This window comes from Pteropus medius, unplaced genomic scaffold (assembly GCF_902729225.1).
Source record: "Pteropus medius unplaced genomic scaffold, Ma_sr-lr_union100, whole genome shotgun sequence".
Classification (NCBI taxonomy): domain Eukaryota; kingdom Metazoa; phylum Chordata; class Mammalia; order Chiroptera; family Pteropodidae; genus Pteropus; species Pteropus medius.
The window spans coordinates 289,911-310,249 of NW_024343580.1; the positions used below are offsets into that span (position 1 = coordinate 289,911).

At 61.5% G+C, this 20,339-nt stretch overlaps 1 protein-coding gene across 1 annotated transcript in view; it reads right to left on the reverse strand.

Annotated features, from left to right (window-relative positions):
• Positions 1–17,349, reverse strand: part of COL5A1 (collagen type V alpha 1 chain) — a 139,611-nt gene extending 122,262 nt beyond the window's left edge. Inside the window, exon 1 of the mRNA XM_039867607.1 lies at positions 16,875–17,349. Within this exon, the coding sequence (XP_039723541.1) occupies positions 16,875–16,998 (124 nt within the window). The 5' untranslated portion in view covers positions 16,999–17,349. The remainder of the gene's footprint in view (positions 1–16,874) is intronic.
• Between the last annotated feature and the right edge of the window lie 2,990 nt (positions 17,350–20,339).

Genomic DNA, 20,339 nt, shown 5'->3' on the forward strand with positions numbered 1-20,339 from the left:
TGGGCGGGTGGATGAGAGGGTGGATAGATGGGTGGGTGGGTACACTGGGTAAGTGAATGTGTAGACGGAGGGATGGGTGGATAAAGGCAATACACTTTTGCTAATTTAAATCGAGTTAAATGTGCCCAAGGCCCACCCATTGCCACTCACTCTCTGCTGCCACCCCACTCCTGCTCAGCTCGAGTGATGCTAAACCCCACGTTCAAAGACAGCATCGAGGCACATTCAGTTCATTCCCTGTACTTAGAATCCTCCTGTTTCCCGCCTCCCCTCCTGATAAACCCCTACTGGTCATGTAGACCTCAGCTTAGGCAATGCTGCCTCTGGGAAAGGGGTCTTTGAAACCCCTCCTCAGGGCTCACACTTATAGTGTCGGATTGAACCATGGGAAATGGCTATTTGACCATTCTGACCCACAAAATGTCAATTTCACATGCTTCGACCAAACAGACCAATCACAGCCCTCACAGCCATCCGATGCCCCAGGACGTGAAACCCCAGGGCAGGGAGCCCTCCCATCCTTTGGTTTCAGATGACTGGCACTACAACTAACCCATCACCCCATCAGATGGAGGAGTGCAGGAACGGATCTCAGTCCCTTCCCCCACCACCTCCCCCCTCACAGTTCTGTGCCCCAACGCAGACCAGCTCCCCCGTTTGGAATACCGGCAGCTAAAGTTTGGGGAGAAAGTTCACATGCCAGCGGGGACCTCGTGGGAAAAAGACACGAAGTACCCAAGGAAACACGTGGGGACTTCGGCCTCTTCCAGGACAGAGGACTCTCTATTGTCCCTTGACCCCATAAAGCCCCATCTCCTGACTATCGTCACCTGAGGTCCTCCCAGCAAAAGACCCTCAAAGTCTCATGTCTGGGCTGGCTTTCCAAGAAATGGGGCGCCTCTGAAAAGAGACTCAGCCACTGAGGGAGACTGGAGGACGCCCATGACTCGGAACCGTAGGGAGGGACAAGCCTCACGGTCTGCTGGACGTCGGGGTGAGGCCCCGCAGCTGGAGCCAGCATCAAGGATGATGCAGACAGGCTCGGAGAGACCATGCCCTGCCCTGCGGTGGAGCGTGGGGGACAATGCAGGGTCACGAGTGGCCCCAGAGCCCGGGCAGCGCTCGGGGTTGGAGGTCACAGGCCACACCCAGAGCCAGTCTCCACGTGCACAGAGCCTTTCGCGGTCAAACCTGTCACATCCACGCTCCACCGCCCTCCCATTCATTCTCACAGAGGTGCTGTGCTGGGGAAGTCACACCAATGGGCTGAACCCGAGACCCCCCTCTCGGTCTCGTGGTCCTGGGCAATTTCCTTCTTATGCCTCATTTGTTACATGAACCCACTTCAGAGGATCGAAACAGATGACGTCTGCGGGGCTGTGCCGCCCGTTTGCTGTGTGACGCCCGCTTCGGTCCCCCTGCTTGTAAAACGAGCGGATGGGGTCGTCGAGGACACTTTCAGTTCTGAAAACCGTCGAGTGCCTGCTCCTGTTTTCCCAGGATCGGCGCATGACTCATGCTCCGTCGGTCCAGTGGGATCCTTCCTAAATCGGTCTTGTTTCTCTTCTTGTCTTTTTTTGGTTTTGGACAAACTTTTTAAACTAAGTCATCCCAGCCAAAAGTGGCTACCTGCCAGCGGTGAGACACGCACCTCCGAGCAGCCAGCCACGTCTCCTCGTCTCATCTCTCTGTTACCGACACACCTGCCCGCCTTCCAACCAACCCTGGCGTTCGAACAAGCCACCAACCCAACCCGGATGCTGGAGACAGCTGTGCCCCGCGCACCCAGCGGCCTCCTCTAGGGACACCACGGGTCTCTCCACCACCTACGCACACACGAGCCTGGGTTTGTGTCTCTTCTTTCAATAGAGACGGGTTCATGCTTTGAGGAACATCCTTTACCTTTTCTCTACTTAACACGTCTCGGAGACTGGTCCATTTCAGTAAGTGTAAAGCCAGGTAAAGCCCATTCTTCCAGCTGCGGCACCGGGTTCTACTGTGAGCTGCACGGTCGCTTCTCCAAATGGATCTTGTGATGGCACGTGGTGACTCAACCCCTTTGCTCCTCCAGACAGCACTACGTGACCGCCTTGTACAGCGGCATCTGCACGCACGTGTGCGCGTATACACAGGAAACATGCCAAGGTGCGTAGGTGGCAGGTCAGAGTGCATGCACTGTCATATTTTGCTGGATCCCATGAATGCCTTTCGAAGAGCACGCCCCGCCCCTCGGCCCGCGGCGCACGTCCTCGGCGTTTGTCCTCTGTCCACCTGCCAGGAGACAGGTGGTATCTCACTGGGGTTTCACCTGCTTTCCTTTCTCACATGTTTAAAAGCTATTTGTGTTTTCTCTTCTAAGAACGAGTCGTGGCTTTTGCCCATGTTTTTGTTTTTGTTTTGTTGTGTTGTGTTTTGTTTTGTTCCTGGCCTTTTCTTACTGATTTCTTTGATAATCACAGCATATCGACCCCTGTCCTGGGATGTGCAGTTAACCCTTAAACAATGTGGGACCCAAGGGGCACCGACCACCCACACAGTCAAAAATCCATAAAACTTCTGACTCCCCAAAAACAACTCCTAACAGCCTTCTGGCCAGAAGCCTTACCGATAACATAAACAGTCAATCAACACATATTTTTTTATGTTTTGTGTATTACATACTGCTTAGAGAAAAGAACATGTTATTCAGAAAGTCAGAAGGAAGAGAAAATACATTTACAATATTCGTTGAAAAAACGCTCACAGTTCAAACCGTGTCGTTCAAGGGTCAGCTGTATTTCCATGTTCTGTTCTTATGGTGATCACTTGTTTTTCGGTTTTCTCTTGGCCAGACAGAAAACCTTGACTTTTATGCAGTCGAATTTTTTTTCTTTCATAACTTCTGGGCTTTATGTCATATTGAGAACGGCCTTCCCATCCTAAGATTATCACGCCCGGTCTCCCATGTTTTCTTCTGGTAGTTCTATGGCTTCATTTTTAGAGTGCCCATCTTCGATCCATCTGGAATGCATTTTGGTGCAAGACTGGGGAAGCGTCCAACTGCTTTTCCCCAAGTGGCTCCGTCATTAGTCCAGCCCATTTCCATGACTAATCCTTTCTTTGCCAGTCGACGTGAAAGCTGCCATGATCAAACCCTAAGTTCCCGCAGGTGCCATGCCTTAAATGGCTGAGTGCATCCTCTATGCTGCCCTTCATGTCCCATAAGGAGGGGCTTTCTGCGGCTGGCCCGGCCCCACCCCCACGTTCTCCTCCCCCAAGTGCAGCCCAGGAAGGGAGGCGCTGCCTCTGGGCTGGCAACTCCCGACAGCACATTTCATCAATGCTTGCACGGCCACCTTTGGTAGCAAAAACGAGGGAGTGGCCTGACGTCCAACAATATGAGACACTCCGAGCGAATTAGGCTTTTATAGTGCGGTCACATATGCGAAAGGAACGCCTTCCTCATAAAGCGAAGGGAGAAAGTCCGAATCCGACTGTGTCCCACTCCGAGGCCTTGGCCTTCGGGGAGGGGCGCCGGTGGGGGACGAGGCCCAGGAGGGGAGGAGGCCCCGGCGTTTCCAGGTCAGCCGCAGAGTACATTCCCTTCTGTTCTCTATTCTTTGTGCTAAGACCCAGGGGAGCCTGAGTTGGGGGATTATGGGTGATTCTTAATGTTTGGGGATTATGGGTGATTCTTTACAATGTTTGTATTTTCCAACATGACTGTAGAGAAATGTATTCTTTTTCACTAAAAAATGTAAATCAGTCATGAAGAAACAGGAGCAGGAAGGAGATGCTCCAGGAGAGGAGCCTGGCCTCCCGGACCCGGCACCGTCCTCCCCGACCCCCGCCCCGAGCGCCGGCCCCCTGCTCCCCCCAACCCCAACTGCAGGGAGACCAGCCCGCGAGGCAAGGCCCTGTGCACCCGGCAGCCCGGCCCAACATGTCTCTGAGCCACTGAGACCTGGAGAGCTCGGAAGCCCACGGAGAGGGACGCAGAGTTGAGCGGGTCAGGGGTCAGCCTGGTCCTGACTCAGCCCATGCCATCAGCGTGCCTCTCCAACTGACCTCTGACCCCAGCGTCCCTGGCAGTCACTGGTCACTGCTCTTCCTCCCTGGGGGTTGGGGGAGCTGTCATGAGAACAGGACAGCGCGAGGGAGGGGAGACCTGCCTGGACTAGACTAGGAAAAGCCAGGGGCCACCAAGCAGGACTCCAGGGCCTCAGGGTCAGCCGGGTCCGGCAGGCGCGAGCACCCGACACCCTGGCACAGCGGTGCAGACAGCAGGTGCTCGCTGCGCGGCCGGAAGGCGGTCTCTGCAGCCGGCACTTGGCGCGCCAGGCACCGCGCCTTCCACGCGGCCGCGGCGCTGCCCGCCCGGGCGCCGGCCGGGTGTGACCCCGCGCTCCCAGCACGATTCCAACCCGGAGCCCCGCGGGGCGGCCGGGCCAGCTCACGAGGGCCTCCTGTCCCCTGTCCCTGCCACCCCCGTCTCCCCGGTGTTTCCGGGGTTCAGCACGCGTGGCCCCGCGGGGACGCGGTCACCAGGGGCGGGGCGCCGTTTCCCCGGCAAAGCGTCTCCTGCGCCTTTCTCCTTCCCAACCAGAGCCGCGGCGCACACCCGCCCGTCCTCTGCGAGCGCGGAGGCCGAGGCCGGACGAGACAGGACAAGGGGGCCCAGATGGCATGAGAGTCCCAGGAAGCTCCTCCCGCCGGGCTGTCTCCTGCATCAGCACCCCTTCCACCCCGACGCCCTTTCGCCCAGTCTCCCCACTTCCGCCCTGTCCCCCCACTTCCGCTCTGTCCTTGCCCGAGGAATGTGAACGTCCCCTTGGGGGGGACTCGGCCATGCACCTGGCCGGTATCCAGAAGGCTTCCGGGAGACCCGAGCCTGCCCAGCGGGCCCCGCCGGCCTGGAAACGCCAGCTCGGAGCGTCCCAGGGCGCCGAGAAGTCACGCTGGACAGCGAGACGGAGGGCAGCGCTGCGCCGTCGGAGGAGAATGTGCCCAGCGTCAAGCCCGACCTTCCCCAGAGGCGGACGGCCGCTCGGAACAGCACCGAGATCCACAGCCGTCTCGGGTGCAGTTAGCACTGGCCGCTTTACTCCTGGAGAACCCAGACCAGGAGACATGTTCCTGAGTGTCTGGAAAGAGACCAGACTAGCCCAATTCAGGGGACTTCTTTCTTTCCTTCTTTTATTTTTATTTTTTGCCAAGATACTGACCAAGCAGCAACGTTTATGGAGAAAGGCTCATGCCCGGAGCCCAGGGCTCTTGCTGGGGCCTAAATTCAGCACAGGGAGGGCTGGATCCTGACGAGCAAGGGGCAGATGCAGAGGAGTTTGCCCGGATCACACAGAGGGCGGCTTCCAGTGGCAACGCTCACAACCCCGGCTCCGCGTGCTGAGTGGCAGAGCAGGAGACGGCACCCTGGAGTGACAGTCACCCCCAGGAGTCCTGGGGAACAGAGCCGTTCAAGGTGAGGGCTCAGGGTGAGGACGTGGCCTGAAGGAGAGCAGGCAGAGCCGACGGTGTTTAAGGAATCCCAAAGGATGCCTGAAAGGGTTTCTGGAAGTTACTTCAGGGTAAGATGATTAATCCCGGAATTAAAGGGGCCTGAGTCGTGAGGGCCTGGAAAGATCCAGCTGCAGAGATTATGGCCGAGGAGCAGGGTGACAGCTGTGAAAATTATCAAGACAGTGAAGGGGGGTTTGGCAGGAGGAAGTCGCCAGGGCCGTCACAGAGACGGGGGCTCGAGAGTCACAGGGAGCCACATTCAAATCTCAGGTCTGCTTCCTTGTTAGCTGAGTCACCTGGACAAACCCTCGCTGACCTTACAGGGCTGTTGGATGGAGCAGGATGTTGTGGGTACGAAACAGCCGGCACACGGGAGCTGTCAGAACATACCAGCCGTGTGCCCACGGGACTGGAGACGCCGGAAGCCCACGGGTCCTCACGTCTGCTTAGGTACATGTGCCGCACACACGCCCTGCCACAAACTGGCCCCCTGCTTGGGATCCCTCGAGAAATCTGGAGTACTTTAGACTGCTACATGAAGGCTGGTGGCACATGGCCCATCAATGCCAGAGTGGGACAATCACCCAGTGGAGCCCTGAGCCCACCCTCCGATCCAGCAGACAGGGCTGGACACGTGCCCAGGACCAGACGCCGGAACAACCTTGAGCATACCCTCCGCATCCTGTCTCCCCTAGCCGCCCCGGGGACATTAAGCCCATTCTACCCGCCTCTCCAGACAGTGCGGTGCCCACCGCTCTCCCGCAGGACAGCCCAGGCCCCCTCTCGTCTGCCCAGCCTGCTTCTGAGAGCCAGCTCAAAACGCGTGTGCCAGCCGTCCGTTCACAGGGCCATCCAGCTCAAGCAGCATCTGTCACGCCCCAGTGCAGCTGGCGCCTGAGATCCGCCAAGGACTCAGGGAGACACTGTGACCGCGGAGCGTCCGGGCTGCGTCCTCACGCAGTCACCACGAACCTCGGCTCCGCTTTACACAGGAGGAAATCGAGGCACGGAAGGAAGATGACATCTGAGGTTGTCACCGCGAGAGGCCTGGAGCACCAGGGACCCGGGCCACACCCAGGTTTTCCCCAGGCTGCTGGAGCGGGGAGGCCGTACGGTCCAGCTTCTGGGAGGCCCACGCCCACACTCGGTCTTGGACTCTGAAGCATCAGTGTCACCGCTGTGAACAGAATTCGCCACAGTTTCCTGTGAATTCTGCCTGGTGACTAGACCAACACCTACGTGGGATGAGCCCCGCTCCCTGGAGACCAGATCAATCAATCGAAGTCGCCTAACTTTCCTGGCAGAATCCCTCCGGGGGAGGGGCGCTACGCAAGCAGCAACCCTCCTGAGGGGTGTGACCACTCTCCAGGACCCCCAGCCCTTATCCGGGGAACAGAGCGTGGCGCTCTCGGCCTGTCCTCCCTGTCCTCGGCCGGCCCGCGCCCTCCCTGGCTGTCCAGACGCGTCACGGGCATCTCGCTAACACGACGAAGGGCGGGCTCAGAAGTCAGGCCTGGGGGCCTTGCTTCTCTCGGGGACTTTTATTTTTCTTTTCTGAAATGCTGATGGTTTAAAGATGTGGGCCACGTTCTGGTCCAGCAGAACCCTTGGGGCGCCCCACGGATCCCTGGGCCCCGGCCAGCCCTCGGAGGGGCAGTGGCCGACCGCATCCCCACAGTGGTCCGCTACCCCGTCTGGCACAGATGCGTACGCGTCTCCCTCATCGTGTGGGCTGACGATGCCCAGGCGAGACCCACCTGGCTGTGGGCCTTCTCCTGCCTCTCTCTCCTTCCCGCTTCGACGGGAAACATGACTCAGAGCAGGGCCGCTGGCCCCTTACACAAACACTCTGCTCGCAGCTGGGCTCGGGCTCACGATCCAACCCCGCGTTTCGCATCTAAGAAGTACGCAGAGGACACCGGGGCCCAGGGCTCAGGGCGGCTTTGGAAAGTGGAGCTGAATGACGGGGACCAAAGTGCTGCTTCCTCCTGAGACCAGGGCCCAAGGAGACAAATGAGGGCAGAGAGGTGACCCGTGGCAGTCCCCAGGCCTCACCACCCTCCTCCCCTCTCACCCCCTGCTGCTGGGACGAAGACTCCAGCATAAAAGGAAAAAGGGACCATGACGGGGCCGCGTCCCCACCTCACTCGGACTCTAAGCACGCTCCCAAGAGGCCAGACAAACCACATTTCCACGACTCACACGCCGTTTTAAAGGCTCCAGCTCTGCCACTTACTAGCTGGGGGGCTTCTGGGGGCCTCAGTTTTCTTGCCTATAAAATACAAGGTACCTCTTACCTTGGAAAGACGTCATCGGGATGAAATAATACGTGAAAGCAAGGGAAGGTAAAAACAGGAAGGAAGAAAAAGGGAAGGGAAGGAAGGAAGGAGGGGGAGGGAGGGAGGGAGAGGGAGAGAGGGAGGAAGGAAGGAAGGAAGGAAGAAGAAGAAGGAAGGAAGGAAGGGGAAGGAAGAAGAAGTCCCAAAAGAATCTTATTCTTTACCTCAAGGCAACTGTCCCCCTCCCGTGCCACACGCTCTTTCCACCTTAATTCACATTTCGGTTGTTAGACTCAGCTCAGACCTTGGAGAGTGTGGGACCCTCCAGGCCGGCCAGGGCCCAGCTGCCCCTCACCCCCTCGGGCTCAGAGCCTGGCCATTCCTCAGCTGGTCCCCACGGATCACACATTGGGGGGTGGACCCTTGTCACACAGTGGGGGGTGGGGTGGGCCCGAGAGCCCCACAGGACAGCCCCTTCTTCTTCCAGCTCCCTGGGCTGCAGAAGACACTGCCCCCCATGTGCCCTCCAGCCCTGGAAAACAGCCCTCCCCAGTGTTTGTAAACCCTGCTTCGGGCCAGGCAGCTGTTTGTAATCGGCCAGGCCCTGCCTCAGGAAGGGGAGGTGGGAGCCTGTCCGTAGGGAGGGGACAGTGGTGCCGCAGGGGCCAGTGGTGCTGCAGGGCGCGTGAGGACAGGCCGATTCGGAAGGGCGGGCACCCGGCTTGCACGCTCTGGCCGAAGAGTCACAGGCCCCGCCCCAGGCCCCGCCCTCAGGCCCCTGGCAGAGAAGTCTTCCTTCTGGAGAAGTGCGACCTCACGCCCCGGAGAAGCGCGACCTCACGCCCCGGGAGGGAGAAGAAAGCCCAAGCACCCCGGCTTCTTGAAGGCGGGACGCCCTCTTCCCTCCCGGTATCCTCCCGTGTGGACGCCTCCCGTGTGGACGCCCCTGCCACCCCATCCTCTACGCTGAAACCTGCAGCCTACCTGTTTCAGGTGAGGGAGTGTGGTCCTGCGGGGACCCCGGCCTTGCTCCCACAGGCCCCCGGCCTCTCTCGGTGGTCTCCGGGTCCTCCCCCTGGAGCTTCGAGGCATCGCTCAGCGGGGCCACCCCTCCGCTCTGCCCTCGCCCCGGCCTGCACCCAAGGATGCCCCCGCGGTTCCCAGAGCACAAGGGGAAGAGCCGTCCCCCAGGCGGTACCTCCCGACTTAAACGGCCTTCCTTAAACTGTGAACCCGAGAGCGAGAAGGATTCCCCAGAAAGTGATTCCATTTGGGCATCCTGGCTCCCGCACTGCCAAGAGGGCTCCTAGTCGGCCCTTCACTGCACGAACACCTCCTAGTCTAAAAGGCCTGCGAAGGGGCCATGGCCTTTTCTCCTTCTTTGCATAAAACCAGCCAGGGACGCTGTAACTCTCTCTGCTCACATGAAGAGCTGCGTCTACCCGGAGCTAGGCTCCCTCCCGGCAGCTGTGCCCTTGACCTCCTCCTGCCCCAGGGGGAGAACCCAGAAACAGCACAGAGAAGAAAGCTGGATTCTCCCCAAAGAAAAAAAGATGAAGGAAAAGCAGAAGAAAAAAACTAACGGTAAAGACGGATCACGGAAACGTCACGCCCCCCACCTCCATCCCGAAGACCACGCCCACAAAGGGCCCTTTGCAAAGGGGCCCCCAAATCAGACGGAACTCGGGGTGCAGGGCTGTGAGGCGGCCATCTTTCCTGCGCCCCTCCAGCTCGCCCACTCAGCTCTGCCCACACCAGCATCCGCTACCCCCAACAGGCTCCATCCTTGAGCCACGTGGGCCAGGGCCCCTGGCACCCACTCGGCACACAGCTGCCCCGCTGTCTGTTCCGCTCCCTCCCGCCCCCCAAAGAAGAAGGCCTTGACACTCAGCAGGACGAAACCACAGCAGGGAACAGAGTCCACCGTACTGCCAGTGCACATTTTCATGCGTCAGAAATGAAGAAGGAGAAACTGAGGCAGGGGCTCTGAGGCCGCTCGCGTTGGCAGGGAGCACGCACCTCTATCTGAAGTGCAGGCCCCTGGCTGCCCCGGGGAGCCCCCTCACCTGGCTCCGATGGCGGCGTGCTTTTCACTGGGAGGCAGAGGGCACCTGTCGCCCCTTTTGCCAGCTGGGCTTGCAGAGCCCCCATTTGCACATCTGCAGGATGGGACCAACCCCACCTGGTCCAAGTATCTGTGAGGATGGCAGGTGCTCCACAGGGAACACTCTAGAGCGGGTCCAGCTAAATACACCGGGAGCCAAAGGAAGGACACATGGGAGAGCCACCTGCATCCACCAAGGGATGCCTCCCTTCAAACACCCGGGGGGGAGCGGGGCAAAAGCTGCAGGCTATGGCGAAGCAGGCTGATCTCAATTGGCCAGCGCCCCACTGGTGCAGGCAGGTGCCTCCCCCTGATTGGCCAGCGCCCCAGGTGCCTCTCTCTGATTGGCCAGGGGCCTAGGGGCTGGCCAGTGGCTGCCTATGATTGGCCGGTGGCGTGCCCATCCTTATGGTAAACGACCTGACCTCCCACTTTGCCCTTCGCTAGATAAAAAATTTGCCTGTTCAAGGGTTGATTCCCTCACTGCATTAGAAACACCTGTGGCTCACTTGTGCACCTGCTGCCTTGTGCCCAGCACAGGTCCGACTCGAGTCAGAGGTCCACAAACACTTCAAACAGAGCCACGGTCACGCCCGGCTTCCCCGCACGAGGGCCAGCCTCTCCCATGCGCCCTCTGGAACTCACCCCAGGAAAGAGATCCCCTCGCGGTCACCGCACTGGCAGGAGGGGCGGAATGGCTCCCGCCTCCCATTGAGGTCAAAACTCTTTTTCATTGTGAGAGCACTATTTTTCTAACGCAGGGCCAGAGTTTTTACATTTAAATCACTCCCACTACATGCCTACATTTTGATGTCATTTAGTGGTGTTTATGAAAAAAAAAAAAAAACAAAAAAACAACCAAAGATGTCGTTAAGCCCTGTGGCCACGGTGCCGTGCCGGTAGGAAAGCGCAGAGCAAGAGAGCGAATTTCGCCGAAGAACGCAGGTCTAGGAAACTCCACTGAGTAGACCCCGTTTCACACGCGGAGACATCGCAGGAAGCGGGCAGGGCCCCCGGGGCTCCGTGTTATGAAACCTGGGTCAGACTGGGGTCCCATAGCTTAGGTCTGAGTCACCAGAGAGTGGCAGCGCTCTCTCCGAGCGTGGCCATGCTCCTCAGGTCCGGAATCCGCGGGAAAAATCACCGGCGGAGTCGGAGCTGGCGGGATGACGGCCCAGACGATGGCGCATGTATAACGCAAAGCGACCCCATCGCCCGCACCTCGCATGCGCACGCACCCAGCTTCGCGCTCATTCATTCTGTAAACTCCTCTCCAGCCGCCTGGGACCACAGTGGCACAGAAATGGCCCTTAGCCACCCGGGAGTGCATCAGCCATGGCCCTGGTCCTGTCCGTGAGGGTCCGCTCCCATGTCTGGACCCCCATGCCCCCTCATAAAGTGGGGGTGGCCTGAGGAGATGGGAGGGGTGTGGGGAACACGGTGTGCCCTGCCCGTCCAAGGACACATCTCCACGACCAGCTCAGAACCACAGAAGCTGCAGCAAGTGACCCAATAAACCCATCAGGGGACACTGCCTGTGGCACCTCCTGTCGTGCTCAGCCCGTGAGGGAGGTACCAGTGTGACTATTCACGAGAGAGGGAGCGACTCACACGGGCAGCCGGTGAGCAGAGAGCCGGGTACTTGGTGCCCGGCCCGGGACTCTCTGCCTGGTGCTGCACGGAGGTCTTCTCCGTGCCTTGTACACGTTACGCACTGAATCCTCGCGAAAATCCTGCCCGAGTTACAACTGTCACCTCCTTCTTACAGATAGGGACACTGAGGCACAGGAGACTACACACACGGCCAGCAGGAGCTCAGCCAAGGTCCGCCACTGACAACCGCATCACGGCCATGTCCCGTGGCAGTGGCAGCTCTGCCCGTGAGAAGAGCCCGCGCCGGTCCCACCTTCAGGGTCCCAGGATCTGCCGCTGGCCCGCAGTCTTCACACCGGCATTCGGCGCCGTGCTGACGCCAGCTGGCTGGGCTACGTGGGGAAACGTAGGTGGAAGGGGAAGCAGAAGCTATAATATAACATCACCCTCTGCGAGGAAAACAAAAATGTCAACTCGTCAGGTCCAGCTGGCCCTGTGGCAGGAACCGCAGCCTCCTGGTGGCCCCGCAGGCTCCGTGGCCATGTTCCATCTCTGCATCGCCCGTCCAGCAGGGGTGGGGCACGGAAGGAAAAACTGTCGCCGTGCCACGAGCTCCCAAAACACACCGGGCCCCGCGGGCAGCAGCGCCTCGGGAGACCGCGTAAACACGTGTGCGTGTTTGTGCATGAACACGCTCAGACACGTGTGACACCCACAGACACACCCACGGACGCATCGCACGGCTGCACGCACAGACGCGTGGGTCACGCCAACCCGCACATCCACACGTGCACACGCTGACACACACACGTGTACAACCTCGAATGGGCTTGCAAAGCCCTTCCGCGCATGTCGCCTGTGTGACCTGTACGAGGACCCCGTGGGGAAGCGGGGCCACCAAGCAGGCCACGAACGACCCGAGCACGGCCGGACCGATACAGCCGGTGGGTGGCGGGCCCTGGGGTCTCAAAGGGACTGAGCCTCCCTGGACAGACACGCCTCCCCCACTGCCCTCCCTGGAACACGCGCACGGAAAATGGATCGTGGCAACACGGCTCTGTCTCCTTTGGCAAAAATGCTGCCAGAAAGAGCAGTCGGGTGCCCTTCGCACCAGGCGTCCTGCAGGGCTCTGCCCCGCGGTGCCTCGGTGTGTCTTCACGACCTCCCCTCTAAGCCAGCAAGGCGATTCACCCCATTTCCCCAGGGGCAAAGCTGTAGCATGGGGACCGGCCCCTCCCGGGGGAAGAGAAGCTGCGTTTGCCCTGATTTCTCAACGGCCCACACTGCCCCTGGCGATCGTTCAACAATCCGATTGCCTGAGGATCGTCCCCTCCCACAGCCAGCGGCCTGTCACTGGGCACCAGCGGCCCCACACCCCCAGCCCAGGCTGTCAGCAGCTGTCAGTCTGCCTGCGGAACTGCCAGGCCTCACATGCAAAGGGTTAAGGACCTCCCCGCCCCCAGCTCTCCCACTGGCTCCCCCTCGGAGACTCCCTTCCTCCCAGCAGCCACTTCTGCTGGCACAGCACCCCAGGACTAGCATGCTGCTGGGGACGCCTGGCCAGGCAAGTTAATGAGGGGCTTTCCAGGCCAGGAAAGCAGCCCAGCCCGGGAGAACACAGCAGCAAGCATGGAATGTCCTGCCAACAAGGAGGAAGGACCAGACTAAAACCAGAGGTGGATGAGGACACCTGCTCAGGAGACGCTCCGGTGCACCTCCAGGATAAGAGGAAGGGGAAGAACAGGAGGGGAAAGGCCAAGTTTAGCATCACCTCCTCCAGGAAGCTTCCCCAGATCTCCCCAATGGAGCCGACTGTTTGAAATGACACTTGGCTTGAAAATGAACAGTGACGTGAACAGTGTCCACACGTGTGCCTCCCATAAGGCCGCGGGCTCCTGCAGCGAGGACCCGCCACCTTCACCTGGCTTTCAGTAGCCCTCCAGGCTGGGGTGCAAAGGCAAGAAGCCTACAGGGGCCAGCAGGCCATACGCAGGCGGGAAGGGCCCAGTTAAAGACGACATAGCAGAGCCTGAAGGCAACTGGTCCCCCTGAAGGCATTCCAGCAAAAAAGAAGAGAAGAAGGGAGGGGAGGGACGGGTCAGGGATGGAGGGAGGGAGAGAGGGGAGGGCACAGGGAGGGGGAAGGGACAGAGGCAGGAGAAGGAGGAGGGAGGGAGGAAACCGCAGATTCGTGCAGGCCAGATGGGACACCTCCCTCATGCTGGGCCATGTTCAGGCTGGGCCCCCAGGCCGAGGCTGCAGCTCAGGGCGCTGGGCCTCTCCCCGGGGAAAGTCCATGATAAACAGATGGGAAATGAGAAGGTGAAACCCCCACAAGTCCAGGCGCTGAGGCAGGGAGGAGGGGGCAGTGCAGTCGGGGCCCCGGGTGCGGAGGTCGGGTGGATGCAGAATCTGAGGTTCCTGCTCCCTCTGCCCATGCCTCTCAGGGCCTCAGCCAGCCCTCCGTCACCGCGTCACCGCCCAGACCTGCGCCAGGGTCCAGGGAAGCCGTGCGGGGACAGGGCTTCGCACGGGCCAGGCAGGTGCCAGCGAAGTCCTCGCCATCGTGGCCGGGTGTGCTGGTCTCCCGGGGAGCTGGCACTCAGGGCCAGGGCCCCAGTGTGGCTGCAGCAACGGGGCCCCAGGCGTCTGGGTGACTCATCCCCAACCCTACAGGGGCCCAAAGCTAGTCTTCCCGCACTGCCACTGTCATTACGTGTGGTTGGGGGGCAGTGGGTGTCTGTTCCCCACACCCCTCTGCTCCACCCAACAATGTCTCTGACCCAGGGAGGTGGCAGGGAGAAGGGGAGACAGGGCCAGACAGCCAGCAGGCAGGGGCCGGGCAGGCCGGCATCAGCTGTGCTTGGCTAAGGGCGTGGCTGTGGTGAGAATCCAGAAATATCTGAAGGGTGGGGTACCAGGGCAGGCTCTGGCCAGCACCCCTGGAACAGGCCTGCAGCAACATCATCAGAGAAGGGACTTTGTGCCTCTGCAAAGGGAAGACACTCCTGCCCACAGCCACCACTGGGTGGTCACAGCTGCTGGGCGGGTGACTGCGGCTCTAACCCCTCCAGCAGCCACTTAAATCTGGAGCGGATGAGGCAGAGGGCTGCAGGCAAGGCTCGGCCTGTGAGCGCCTCCCACCGACTTTCTTTAATGGGGAGGGGATGGGGGGGATGGAAAGGATGTCTCCCCAGCCAACTTGATTGAGTCAGAGGAAAATTTAACCATTTGCTCTCAGTCAAGTCCCACCAAACTTGGACGGCTCTCCCCACAAATTACTGCAAAAGGCGATCACGTGACTGGGGCCGGCCAATGACATGCAGAGATGACCTCAATTCCCAAATATTGGGGTCAAGTTTCATTTCGCATACTCTCCCTTGCCCGTTACAATGTTAAACGGCCCCAAACGCAACCTTACTTCTCATTCCTGCACACACTTGGCCGAGAGGAAGGTAAGAAAAAGAGCCATGTTCAGAAAAAACTCAGAAAACATCTGGCAAAGCTCACCATGGAGAGGAGGAGAGGGGCTGGCGGGGGACCCGCCCCCCCCCGCCTCCCCGCCTCCCCGCCTCGCGAGTGCACAGCCAGCTACCCCCACTGGCCACGCAGGGAGGATGGCTCCAGATCGGTCCCGCCCGGGGCGGAGAGAGGGCTGTGGGACCCGCCGGAGAAATGGCTTCTTCACACGCTTCTAACGTCTTTTTGACAAAAGCAAACCGTCCAGCTCTAACAGCCAAGGTCCACCTCCGGGCTTCGACTCCCACGGCTGCCCCTCAGTTAGGAAGGGAAATCCGAGAGGAAGCAGGGGACTCGGGCAGGGGGCAGAGGTGGGGAGCAAGCAGCCAACCCCAAACCCGGGCAGATGCATGCTCTGCGGGCTGCCCAGCCAGCGCCCAGCCCCCAGCTTCCGGGGTGGTGACCGCCCTGATGGGTTCCCTCCTGTGCTCCTGGGAGAAAGCCAGCCAGAGGAGCCGGGACAGGGCGCAGTCCCTGGGCCACCAAGGGGCCCCTGACCACATCCCTCGCCAGGCTGCACACCACTTTCCCGGAGGCTTCTATTGTCCCCCACCTTCAGTCGACCCCAGGAGACACACAGAGCCAGCTAGCCCCAGCTCGCGGGCACGATGGTGGCAGCCCAGGGGTAAGACCCCAGGTCCCAGAGCCAGGCGGGCTCCCCTCCCCTCCCCCAGCGCCTCATGGGCGGGGCACCCTGACTCCTGCTCACCTGCCAGGAAGAAAGGAAAGCACACCTTCACGGGCAAGGGAAACATGGGAAGTAGTTCTTCCCACGTGTCAAGTTTCGAAGCGCAGGACGGGAGGGGAGGGAAGAGGGCCTTCTCACAGGGACGGCTGGCTGGTGCGGCTGTCCACTGAGCCCACCGCCCCAACCCTCGGCCCTGGCCTCGCACCGGCGGCTCTGAGCCTCGTCTCCCCACCTGTTAACAGGGGGGCTCGTGGGACTTTCCGGGGCCTTGAGCTCCAAGGTCCCAGGGTGTGTGAAGACCCACCCCACAGGCAGCCACCGAGGGCGATGTTCAGAGAGCCACTGTCCCGTCAGGAAGATGGGTCAGAGGTGCCAGGAGCCCAGGCAGGCGCCCGGTCAGCGTCAGCTCCCAGGGGAGACGGCTCCTCCTAGGGGAGACCTCAGGCAGGGGCCGCACAGATGTGCCTCATCCAAACCCCTGGCAGCGGGGACTCCAAGACCAGCTCCTGGCTTTGGGCCACGAACCCATCTGTGGGCTGCAAACCCAGGAAAAACTGCCTCCTGGGAGTCAAGAGGTTTGGAGTGGGGCACAGAGCAGGGCTGGCGGGGCCACCGTCCAGGGCTCCCCAGCACCGCCTAGCACTGAGGTGGCAGGACTGCAGGAAGCCCCGCTGAGGAAGCGGAGGGCCAGCCGGGCCTAGAGACAGAGGGAGGATGCACTGGGGGCTCAGGCTCTGGGACCCCCCCCCCAGCAGCCTCCGCCTCCAGAGTCCCTGGTGGAACTGGCAGGCTGTGACTCTAGGGGGCGACCCTTCCCGGTTTTCAAGACAGAAAGTTCTCTGCAGGGCCGTGCAGGCCACAGCTGGGCTGCGGGACCGAGAACACGAAGTTTCAGGACAAAAGTTTGCCGGCCTCGAGGACAGCGTTCCGGCTGGTCCCGCACGCAGCCCTTCCCGGCTGCCGCGACAGCCCCGCCCGGCCGGCGCGCTTGGCGCGCGGGGCATTGTGCTGGCGCGTCTCCCTCTCCGCGGCCCCCGACTAATGGCATTCGGAGTCTCGGCCCGTGCATTCCACAGCCCAGGGGGAAACGCCGGGCGGGCGCAGAAGAGGCCGGCGCCCGGGAGTGACAGCCGCGCCCGGCCCGCGCCCTGTCTTGCAGCCCCGCCGGCGCCCCCGGCGCCCCCCGCGCCCTTACCTGCGCGGCTCGGAGGCGGCGCCCACAGCAGCAGCAGCAGCAGCAACAGCGGTGGCGACGGGGACAGCAGCGGGGCGCCCGGGCGGAGCGGGCTGCGCGCTTTCCAGCGGGTGTGGACGTCCATGCCGGCGGGGCACGGGTCGGGGCGCGCGGGGACCCTCGGGGACGCGGGGCTCGGCCCGGGCAGCGGACTCAGTGGGGCCGGCACGACCTCAGGAAGTCATGGGGAGCACGCGCGGCTCGTTCCCTTTGTGGCGGCGGCTCTCCGGCACCGGTCGGCGCGCGCGCTCGCCCACGGGCGGGACGGCTCGACCTTGGCCCGCGGGGCGGCCGGGACCCCGCTCGGCTCGCTCGCCCTCGCCTCCTCCAACGCCTCCGACTCCTGCTCGCCTCCCCTGGCCGCCGCCGCCCCGCGACCCGCTCCCCGTGGGCGCTCCGCTCGAGTGAGGTCCTGAGCCAGCCGCGGGGACGGGGAGTGCGGACCTCGCCTTGGGCGCCGAGCGCTTTACCCTCCCTCCGCGCTGGAAGGCACCCGCGGGGGCTGTCGATCCCCGGCTCCCGCAGCAAATCAGAGCCCGGCGCTGGGCTCGGCCGGGCCGGCCTCCGCCTCCCACTGGGCGCCGCGGGCGAAGGGGTGGGGACAGCCGACGAGTTGCAGCGAGGAAGGGGCTGGCCCGGGGCGGGAGCGGACGTGGGGCGGGCGCGGCGCCCCCGATCTCTCGGCCAGCGCGCGCGGAGGGGCGAGGGGTCGGCCTCGGAGCCCGAGAGCCCACCCCGGGCGACCCCGCTCTTTCCGCCCCTGGTGCCCGCACCTGGCCGAGCCCCAGGAACCTGTGCGGAGGGGCCCCGCGTTTGATCACTCCGGATTAAAAAGAAAGTCGCACGCAGCTCACCCCGCCTAACTTTTCTTTTACGTGGAAGACTTCGGGCCCCTAGTCTGGGTGGAGACCGAACCTCCAGTCCAGCCACATCGCGGCGCCCAAGACTGCAGCCCGCGCGGAGGACCGCCCTCGCTGTCCCCCCTAAGTGCAGACTGGGCGTCCGCGTCAAGCCGGGGTCTAATTTCCCAACAGGTCCCCAAAGGCGCTTGCTTGTGGCACAGCTGAGATATTGATCAGGCGAGGTTGGGCCGCACCCCCCATTCCCCCCTCCTCATTCCAGCCCACTCTGGACCCCTCTGGGAGCTGACAGCAGGCCAGAGAGTGAGGGCCTGCCCTCCCTGGGGACTGCTGCCGGCCCTGCCTTCCTGTCCTCACTTCTCTGAGCCCTGGTGAGGTGCCCCCTCCAGCCCCGGCCTGTCAGGCTCCTGGCCATTGGTGGGCACCCAGCCGATCAGGCTCCCCAGGCCCAGAGAGCCTCCTGGCACAGCCGGGTGAGGTCCAGCTCACAGCCTCTCTGCGAGAGCCGCAGCGCTGCTTTTTAAAAGAGAACCATGAAGGCGAATTAGGGCTTTTCAAACCCTGAGCCTTCCCCATGGAACAAACCATCCAGCCAGTGACGCTGCGGCGAGGCTGGGACCCCAGCTCCCCGTCTCCAGTTACATCTCCAGACTGGGCACGAAATTCCTCAAATGCCCTTTAATTCCCATCACGCTGGAAACAGGACTGAGGGGAGCAGGGGGAGGGGAGGCGGTGGCCAGAGGCTAGGTTTGCTGGGGGGTCTCGTGTGTGCTGCCTCAGGAGTTGGGTGGCGTGTCCCTGGTGGTAACTGACAGGTTAGGCTCCATATCTGCCACACGTACTCATCAGGTACTGAATTGCCCAGGAACAGAATGAGAGGGGCTGCACGGCACACACACATGCCTGCACACACGTGCACACGCACACACGCACGTGTATACACGCATGCATACACACACGCGTGCACACACACCTGCACACACGCCCGCACACGCGCATGCATGCACACATGCATACACACACATGCACACGCGTGCACACACATGAGATGTTTGAGATACATTAAGCAAAGCAAAATCTTTCTGGATTTCATATTTTGTTATTATTTGATTTTTTTTACAACTTGCATAAGTCACATATGCGATTGGGGGAATGTGGGTGCATGTGTGTGTACGTGTATGAGGTGTATGGGACGGGGAGAGCTGGAGCCACTGGCTCATCACTCCCCTGTGCAGCTTAATGAGAGACAAATCCCACCTGTCACTCCCTACCCCACCAAACCCCGCCCGGTCCCTGCAGTGCCTCCCACCACTGCGAAGGCCGGCTTTGCCCCTGAAGACTTGGGGGTGCGGACACAGGTCAGTGGCCTGGTTATCAGAAGAGAGCGTGGGTCTCCTCTGACGGTCACCTGTGCCTCAGCCAGCCCTCCCAGCATCCAGAACTCAGAATGGGTGTCCGAGCTGAGCCCTGGGGTAGCATAGCTGGTCCCTCAGATGCTGAAAGTCAGGCGACCACCCAGGGTCCCTGGAGGGATCCGCAGAGAGCCGACTGCTCAGTCACCAGACTCGCTCCTCGTGGCTGTGGGCAGACAGGACGCACACCTTTTTTTATCCTCTCCTGGGGAGCAAGGGGTGTGCTGGCTCCTCCGAGCTGACCAGTGTGGGATTCTGCTTCATCTGGGTCTGCAGTCGCATGAGGGAGCAGGTTCCTGTCCCACTGAGAAACTCAGGAAAAAGCTCCCCAACCGCACAGCCTGGCCTGTCAGCCCAGGGCGGCAGGAGATGGTTGGAATTCTGGTGGTGAGGGTGTAGAGCATCGGCCATGAGGGGCCCGGCTGTGCTTGGGCCTCGGCCGTGCGAGTCCACACCTGCATCAGGTCACACACGACAGTGGGGGGCAATCGCGTTTCTCCCCTGGACGGATGAGGAGGAGCGAGGAGCTCACCCAAAGCACTGGCTCCTCCGTGGCCCAGCTGGAGCTGGAAGCCAGCTTTGCCTTGGGGCAGGAAAGGGGCCGGTCACCCTGCCCAGCCCTGTCCAGTGGAGGCCGGCCCCCAGCCAGGTGACACCACCATCATCCCTCCCACGCATGACTAAAGCAGAGGGTCCCTCGGCTCTGGGGCATCTGCAGCAAGGACAAGGGCCCTTCCACGAAGCGCCCTGGCGACTCACACCTGGGTGGGCTGGGGACACCTGTTCACAGTGTGCTTTCCTCACCTTCTGGAGTTAAGGCCAGGGTCCCGGCCTGGGCGCGTGTGTGGCACACGGGGCTTGCCGAGGTCCAGGGCTCTGCAAACCCCGCCCGCCGTCAGCCCCCCCACCCCTCGCTGTCCCTCCCCTGCTGCCAGGTGTGCCCCCGGGTTGGCACCTGCGACCTGACCGCCTGGCTTCCCCTTGCACCGCCGTCGGTTCTCACCTACTTGTTAGGCGTGGTTCTGGACAGAGCGTCATGACAAGCACCCAGCGATGCCCTCTCTGGGGTGCGTGTTTCATTGCCCGCCCTCCCGTCGTAGGGGGCCGCCCAGCTCCCAGAGTCATTGCCGGGCTGGGACACAGCCGGCCGTCTC